At 33.2% G+C, this 9333-nt stretch overlaps 2 protein-coding genes across 2 annotated transcripts; both read right to left on the bottom strand.

The window, feature by feature from the left end:
* Positions 1-327: 327 nt before the first annotated feature.
* Positions 328-1787, bottom strand: LOC111717481 (5-oxoprolinase-like). The gene is made up of 4 exons (XM_023492980.1): positions 1522-1787; positions 981-1086; positions 624-739; positions 328-453 (listed from the first exon to the last, which is right to left on the bottom strand). Exons 1-4 carry the CDS (start codon positions 1738-1740, stop codon positions 367-369), a joined length of 528 nt encoding a protein of 175 aa, XP_023348748.1. The 5' UTR covers positions 1741-1787; the 3' UTR covers positions 328-366.
* A 304-nt stretch (positions 1788-2091) lies between these two features.
* On the bottom strand, positions 2092-9073 carry LOC111717480 (5-oxoprolinase; the record flags this gene model as incomplete). The annotated part of the gene is given in 7 exon segments (XM_023492979.1): positions 2092-2097; positions 3460-3582; positions 5564-5660; positions 6229-6357; positions 7201-7402; positions 8398-8629; positions 9006-9073. Coding segments are annotated over 7 exon segments (819 nt in total).
* Between the last annotated feature and the right edge of the window lie 260 nt (positions 9074-9333).

Here is a 9333-nt window from a genome sequence, read left to right as displayed (position 1 = left end):
CTCCACCATCTCCTGTAAAGAAAAGTACATAACTTTTCAGTTCATAGCAAGTATTGTACACTACTATATTAGTAACTTGATCAAAGAATTCTCTTTATTATTGGCCCATAGACGGGATACTACTATACATTTACATCCCAAATATTGTTTTGAATGCAGAAACTGGCAAATTACATTTCAATGATATGAAGAGGTGAAATTTAACAAAGAAGGAAAACAATTGTGGGGCACATGAACCATCCAAGGTCCATATTTTTCTTTTAACGAAAAAACAAGAATTAAAAACATTTTTTTTTAAATTAGGCCCCCCCCCCATGAAAGATTTTACTCTCCTTATACAAACGAAACGACCATTATTTACCATAATTAAATACCTTTCGCCTTCTTTCCAATTATCTTCAGCATCTCTCTAACTGCTACCTCAGCATTATGCTGGATGTGCCCCATATAGGCCTGAAACCATACAATCGTCAAAAACTTTCCATTTATACATAAATGAGTTATGATAATTCCACAGATATTTATGGTGTAATTTAAATCTTAAGAAAACAACAAACTTTTAAGTTTATCGTTTCATTAAAAAATTTTGAAATATATTTTTATCTGAAGAATGTTTACGTTACCTGGACCACGTCTAGTCCATACTGATCAATGAGCTCTGACACCAATTGTATACCCTTGTGATTAGCAGCAATTTGGGCCTTCAAGTCCGAAAGGTTATCTTGCAGCAATCTTGTTCCTAAACAAATCATATGGTGAAAGAAATGGTTCAAATGAAGACAAAAACATGCTTATTTGTTTTAAGTTTTCAAATTTAACCTACTTTATAATGTTTCATGCAGTTTTCTAGCTGTACATGAGAAACGTCTAGGAGTAAAATATCTCAAGTTTAACCATCCAACGGATCTGAGAGCTAAAGTCGCAAGTTTCAAATTTAAAAGTTTTGACCTATGATATACTTTTTCAAAAACTAAACTAACCAGTGCATCCCGGGTACTGTGCAGGCGCCATTAAAGCAGCAGTAAGTTCCTCCTCCTGGAACTCTCCTGCCTTCACTATCTTGAAGGATTTAAAGCTTGCCCCCTCCTAAATTTAAGTTATTAACTAAGCAAACTGGTGCTTGGTCGCCATGAAAGATTGTCTTTTTTTAACTTAGACGTGAAATTTCCTGAATACATTTAAATTGAACGGAATGGCAAACAATATCAAGTTCGTGCCCAACTCTAGCCATGGATCCCCAGTCAACATCCAAACCCCACAAAAAGGAAAATGAAAAAAATGTCCCTACAGAAAAGTTTCACTCCGCAGAAAATTTACAATTTTGAATAAAAATAAGCTGTTAGGGGTACAGTTTAACCCAGACACATTGAAAGCATTAATAAAATGTTCTATTCATAACTTAATGATAATGGAATGCTGAAGATATTTTTTTAATGAATAACTATATGGAGCTCTTTGAAACGTTTTTTTTCCCACAATCATGGTTTTCTATCTATTTTGACAATAACTAAGATTTTCAACCTGCCATAGGTATTTAGAATGAGGAGGCATTGACCCAGGACTGATACCACCAATATCTGCATGATGTCCTCTATTTGCCACAAAGAAAACTGGCTTGATGCTGTCCTCGTAGAAGACAGGGGTGATGACTGTCAGGTCAGGTAGGTGGGAGCCTCCAGCTTTAGGATGGTTTGCTAGGATAACATCTCCACGCTTCAGATCATCTCCAAGAGTACGCATCTGGTGACGTACTGTGTCCTTCAAGAACAAGGTAAAGTATATTTTTTTAAATATAAGTTGAGACATTTTTCCATGATACCATAAAAATGTGATATAAATAATCCAAATTAAGATATTCCATTTTAAATCAAATAAATATTTTTCATACGCTACAATACTTAGTATACAAATCTAACAAGGCAACGACCATTCACTCATTAATTAAAGTAAATGCACACATAGAACAGTGGTTAACCATTCGGTCCTTATTTATGAAATATTCAGTTTACTAACAACCATACAAACAAAAAACCGAAAAACTCATAAAGAGCTACATGTAAAAAAACTACTAGATTTATACAGAAGAAAAATTTACATCTTAATATATTTAGATTTTATTAATATTCATTAAACCTTTGTAACCTATAAATATTGAGAAAAGAAACGAGTTTTTGCCACTAACTAATATTTACAATCCTTATATCTTTTCAACCTGATGGTGTAAACCTTAGATATTTCAAACTTAGGCTATTGGATTTAACAGAAATAATATGATAATCTTATGAGGAAAAAAATATAATAATGGAAATCCTTAAATGAGATGAAATAATCTTGATGTTTTCCTTAACGAAAGCCCAAGGCTTGAATTAAAGAATGCATCAATATTATTTCATTGAGTTTAAGAATTCCATTTTTAAAATTTTTATCCTCATAAAATTAATATTATATCATATTTGTAAGGTTTCATAAGCACATACCCATGAAATTAGATATTAAAAACTTGTTTTGACATCGCTGTATGTTACAATGCTAAAATGTTAAAAACCCTTTTATAAGAAAAGTTGATTCTTCATTTGAAAATAATGCATGTGGTGTGATTGTTTCCTTAGTTTAGTTTGTTTTTCAATTTATTTGCTTGATTTTTCAAGTGGATGCTACTAGCATGTTGAATGTGCCCTGAGTTTTAAGATGGGGAGAAGGTAGAGAATAGTAGTGGGTTATCTTAATCTACTGATCGAACTAGTGAAATACTTTATAGAAGAAATCGTTTGCTGGATATTAGATCCTAAGTCATCCAAAAAAAGGAGAGAAAATCAGACCCAGATCAAGAAATGAAATGTTGAAGATCTGTGTCTTATATTTATGAATCAAGGTTTTACTGTTTTGTTTTTATTGATATTGAGTGCTAAGACCCCAATAAAGTTTGTGACACACTGGTATTTCAATAACTAGTTTTTTAAACTAACCTCTTAATTCTGTCTTATTTGTACAAATATTACAACTGAATTTGAAACTTTGGAAACGCTTTTGCTGTTCAGTATTTAGTTTATAAGTGAGAAAACAGTTAAGTAAAATTGTGAAAAACATGACAACCTTTCCATTTTTGAAAAGCTCTGACACTGTACTATAACAAATATGCAGAGATTTGCAAAATCTTACGAAACTTGGTTTACAATGAAAAAAAATAAAGAATTGTTTGTATAAAGTGCATGGCAATCAGATCCAATGGTACCCTTTAAACCTTGGTCTGAGCAAAAATCAATTATTATCAATTGTGGTTTCTAATATGTTGTAAGAGAAAATGCGGATTTATGCTAAAATAATGAAGGAAATTAACAGAATTCATTGGTCTGTCCTAGAGAACGATTTTTGGACCCCCTTATTATCTTATTTATGGTTGTCCCCCCCCCTCTTACTGTGTTGTTTAAAGGGTACCCGGCATCCCCCCCCTCAACTTACCGTCTTGTTTGTGGGTGTACCCCAGCCCCCGCCCCCGGGTGTCTGAAGGCGGAACATATCTCCTGGTTGAACAGGAACAGAACACTTCCCTCCCAGGTTCAAGATCCGACCATCATGGGTGATCTAAATAATTTTTTTTTAACCTTTTAAGTAAGGATGAAACTATTTCATCAAAAGTGTCAAATCCGCCCAGAGAGAACAGGTTTCAATATGTACGCAGAGTATATGCAACTACAATAAACTTTCCTTGCATTATGAAAACGGTATAAGGCTGTATACTATATAATTATATTATAACTAGAAAGTTTTGGAGCCCTTGGAAGCCAAAAATGTTTGAAAAACGGATAATGTGCAATGTGCATATTCCCGAGCGGAGACTATTCTGATTTTTCCATAGTTAAAGTTTCAGGTTTCAGCATTTGAAATGACTGATACATAAAACTGAATATTCATTAACTAGTACAATGTAGAGAACAATTCCTGGCTCCCCCCCCCTGGCCCTCCCCCATCTAAATAAAATTTTATCTAGAGGTGGAACTTAAGAACTAAATAAAAGAAGCCAATGCATGATAATTTAGTTTCCCATACTTTACATAGTTTAGTGTGATGCCTCTTTGTAAATTTAGTATTTAGACATAATAAAAAATAGAATGATCAAATTTCTAGGGAAAATGATAATAATACTTATCAAATCCCTCGTTAAAAATAAACGTACAACTGGTAAAATATGCTCTGTGCATCATAAGACTAATCCAGGATAATTTATCTTTAAAAGTATAAAATAACATACAAATATGAACTAGGTAAATTAAATACTAAAATATGAATGTTTAACAAGAAAGTGTGAGAACATTTCCTTACAAGATCTATTCTTTTTTCTTTCTTTTAAGACGGGTTTATCATCCTTTCAAAATATGTGCTTATTATTATTATTCATCATTATATTTACAACGTGTAACTGTTTGTAATTATAATTTTAAAGAATAACCGTTCCATGAGCTTGAATTAGCTGTTCACTTTTTTAATGTTTAGGACATATAAGAGAACACTGCGGTGGATAGCAGAGGTGGGTTATGGGAGGGGTAAGGGGGGACGTCCCCCTTCCTGGAAAATTGGGGGGATTTCCCCTCCTGGAAAAATTTGGAGCGCAAGAAGAGAGAACAGGCAACGTCTAGCCCTTTAAGTTTTATTTTTAAGTATGGATTAAAAAATTTTTTCCTTGCAGCGCCACTTTTCCACTTAAAATGAATATTTTTCATGAAATTCCAAATCTAACTGTCAGATTTTTCACCTTCTTACCCCGAACTACATATGTTTTTGACATAAAATTGACCGAATTTACTGTACAAATTNATCCGCCCCCCCCCCCTTGAAAATATTATGAGCCGCCCCTAGTGGCGAGTAGCGTCCCCCCCCTTTTTCATAGCATGATGGATAGTCTGCTGAAAATAATAATATAAATGAGAGTATGTCAACTGCTCGGCGAAAAAATTACAGGGTGACCTCAAAAAAACGTAGTAGTAACTAGGGACTCCAATTAAGGCCAATATTGACGATTTCCTAGCTATGTTTGTTCAAGTTTTAGGTTTTAGACTTCCATTGATAAAAACTACTTTTTTTCTAAAGGAAAAACTAAGCATTTAATCTTTAACACATTAATAAAAATATATTAATTCTGACAGTATTAACAATGTATTATAAAAAATATAACCGAAAAACCAAATCAATTATGAACCTAGAGTAATTTGATGTGTTTCATAATAAATATCAACGTCAGGACAACAGAACAGTCCCTTTAATAAAGTTTGCCAGCGTATTTTGTCCCCTTAATACAGTTTATTAGAGTATTTTGTCCCATTTTATAAAAATCAGAGTATTTGTCCTTTTAATAAAGTTTATCAGAGTATTTGTCCCGTTAATAAAGTTTATCAGAGTATTTTGTCCCTTTAATAAAGTTTCCCAGCGTATTTTATCCCTTTTGTAAAGTTCACCAGCGTGTTTGTCCCTTTAATTAATTATTTTTTCCATTTTATAAAGTTTACCAGCGAATTTTGTCCCTTTAATTTAGTTAACCAACGTATTTTGTCCTTTTAATAAAGTTTACCAGCGTATTTTGTCCCTTTTGTCCTGGATGCCCCCCAGCCATGCCATATGGAGCAAGCACACGCCTCTCTGTTAGAACGGAGAGATCAAGAGATTTCCTAAACATAGATTAAATATTAAATTACAACTGTTAAAGGGACTGTAAGCGTAATTTTATGCGAGTCTCCGTGCAAAGATAGCAATACCTGATTTACAACAGATCCTTTTAAACTTTAATCTGATCAAAAATGTGTAAGATTACACGAAAACTTTTTTTGTGTATTTCTCATTTTTACTTATTATCAAGAAATGCGCAGGTCACGTTTGCAGAGATCATACAAATGTAAAGAAGAGGTAAGAATAAACACATTCGAATGCATATCTAATTCATACTTGATCTTCAGACAAAGCTTTTAATGGCACCGTTGTAAATCGGGCACTGCCATGGAGGCCCACTTAAAATACCCTTACAGTCCCTTTATAGTAATTTTAATAGATCAATGACCATTGACCATTTCTTTGCTAATGGGGGAAATATTTTTTTAGAAGAGGTGATGGGGGGGGGATTATTTCTCAAAAAAGCACTACCCCTGACATTATAATATAAAAAATTGCAATATGTCAGAAGATACCATCTTTGAGCACTTAACAAATTGGCAAACAGCGCTGAGGAACCCTGAGCCCAACCTGAACGTAATCTCTCTAAGAACTCCTTCTCCCCCATGGTATAACCCCTCCCCTCCTGATCCAGGGGCGAGGCTAAACTTGTTCAGGATTACAGGATATCTTCTCTCCAAGATTTCAGGGTCAGTCAACCTAAAATATATTGGGTTTCTTTATTATTTACAGTGGTAGGCGTTTAATTCAATACAATTTCGATGACTTTCGATTTCAATTTTGATTTATATCTAGCTGTTAAACAGCATGGACACAAAAACAGAAGTCAAGAGAAGCTGGCAATTTAAAAAAAAGGTTCTCTTTGATTACTTTTAAACTTGTAATTCGAAAAAAGCTTGTTAAAAAACAAAACTAAAATAAAAAAGTCATCTTAATTGTATTGATCGCCTACCACTGTACAGTGTGCAGTGTACAAGTTACATTTTCTTACACATTATCTTACATATTGTAACTCATTCTCATCAGTTTTACAGTGTTAAATCAAAATAAATCAAGTTTTAGGGTGGTCCTACTATCAGCGATTCAAATTCGAGATAATCATGATTTTAGATTTAAAGTGTTTATCTTTTTCATTTAATAATGCTATTGACCTCGTAAAAATAAATTAGCAATAATTCTTGATACTGTGCGACTGATCTATCTAATATCTATCGATCGAACTAAAAGTGAATAATACTGATATTGGGGGAGGGACGTAGGCGGTTCAAAAATCGTTCTTTAAGAAATCACCAACAACCTTTACCTTGTGTTTGTCATTTGAACATGAACTCCACTCCTACTCCAGTATTCAGTTCACCTTTACCTTGTGTTTGTCATGTGAACATGAACTCCACTCCTACTCCAGTATTCAATCCACCTTTACCTTGTGTTTGTCATATGAACATGAACTCCACTCCTACTCCAGTATTCAGTTCACCTTTACCTTGTGTTTGTCATATGAACTTGAACTCCACTCCTACTCCAGTATTGAACCACCTTTACCTTGTGTTTGTCATATGAACATGAACTCCACTTCTACCGTTCCAGGTAGGTCCAGCCCCTGACCCCCCCGCAACAGTCTCATAGTAACCAAAACTTTCATCTCCAAAGGTGATGTTGTTGCAGCACCCTTGGCTTGCTGCACAGGCCTCAAAGGCAAGGAGGACAACGTCGACAATCCTTTGAGATGTTAAAACATTCCCACCTAAAAAATCCAAGATAGAAAAAATTAAATATCAGCGAGAAAACAAAAAGAGACAAATATGACATTGCTTTTGACAAAAAAGGGGCGGGGGCGGGGTAAGTATAAGCCATAAAATATATATTTCTTCTTCTTTTCTCTTCTGACCATCTCATTATTATCGTTAAACCCTCTATTAAAATGAGATTTACCAACCAAAATTTAATCCAAGCTTTAAGCACTAATATTTCAAATATTTCAAATCCCCCTCTTTAACTCAGATTTTTGAAAAAAAAACTTTACTAAACATAAATATTTATTTGAAATGGAAAATTTTCAAATACAAAAATTTGAAAATTTTCCATTTGATTTGTAAGGTATACTAAGGATACTAATTGTCCGAAGAAAAATATTAATGATTAATTAATTAATTAACAAGAAATATTTAGTTTACAGTTCAGTTTGGTCTTAATGTCTTTGTCAAATTAGTGAGTAAATAAATCGTTGCAATGTTTATAAATCATTTACTTGAGTATGATACATGTCTTAAGTCTGATTTTTAAGGCCTGCACATTTAAAAAAATATTAGACCTCTAACTTTTAAATGATTAGGGTGAAAGGGAGGATTTAAATAAAGTTCAAAAAGTATATCGGAAAAATGTTGACAAAAAATCATTTTTATTTTGACAAGTATTAACATGTGACACATGTTAATACTTCCATGTTTTAAAGGCTTTTCAAATAAATAAATTTTAGCCCTGTAGCTTAACTAATAAAAAAGTTTTTAAGCATTTCTGATTTTTTTGATACACTGACCCGTCATTTGACTGTCCTCTACCCTACCCTGTTCATCCAAAAAAAATTTGGACAAATTTTTTTTACACATCTAAAAAATTGAAAAAGTGAAGTAGTTTCACCAATCTAATGCAAGTCGTTTTTAAGTTATTTAGAAAAAACCAACGGAGGGGGTGGAAAACACCCCCCCCCCATTGTGATAGGGTTAAAGCCTTTTATCTTACCTACTACAGCTGCATTCTCCGAAGGATCAAGCATAGAGCCTGGCGGTATAATGACAGTTACAGGGTTCAGGCAACCTTGATTCAATGGTATATCATGTCCAACTAGGCACCGTAGGCAGTAGATGATGGCAGACATTGTCACTGCTTTGGGAGCGTTAATGTTTCCCCAAACCTCTGAACTTGTTCCTTCAAAATCAAAGATGGCTTCTCCCAATTCAACATCAATCTTAACCTGAATATTAATTCCGTTTTAACAGTTGTAAATATTAAACGTAATTATCAATTTAATGGTTAAAAAATGAGATTTTTTTTTGACAAATCCTAACATCTTTGCTACCCAATTCAATCTCGAAGACCTTAAATATTTCAAACTAATTATTTTGAAATATAAGACGTTTACACCATCAGGTTGCAAAGATACAGGGATTAGACAATATGAGGTTTTGGAAAAATTCAGTTCCTTTCCATTTTTTTAGTGTTATTTTTAATGGGGTCCTTTATCTAAGACTCTGGCCTAAACAAAGTAAAAAGACTAAGATTTTATTATGTATTTATATTGGCACTATTCAGATAACAATACGAAATTTTAAAAGGGAAGGAGATGATACCTTCAGCTTTATAATTGACCCATCATCCATGGAGTCTATGGCAGTCAAGAGACTCCTTCCAGACTTATCTAGAACATTGACTGAATAAAACTGTATACATGTTTTTTAAGCCATAGAAACATGTAATTGACAAAACACTCTCAGTTTTTTTAATAATCTTGGCAAACTTTGGATCTAACTTTAAGTGATGATTTAAACTTATTTTTATTTTTTTTGCTATCTCCTGCAATATAAAGTAATATTTTTACACAGGGATATAACCTTTACACAGAGAATTTACAATATACATTTACATTTACAAGCAATATAAAGTAAATATTTTTACACA

The sequence above is a fragment of the Eurytemora carolleeae genome, unplaced genomic scaffold (assembly GCF_000591075.1).
Source record: "Eurytemora carolleeae unplaced genomic scaffold, Eaff_2.0 scaffold2652, whole genome shotgun sequence".
Classification (NCBI taxonomy): domain Eukaryota; kingdom Metazoa; phylum Arthropoda; class Copepoda; order Calanoida; family Temoridae; genus Eurytemora; species Eurytemora carolleeae.
This window is presented reverse-complemented; position numbering and strand designations above follow the sequence as displayed.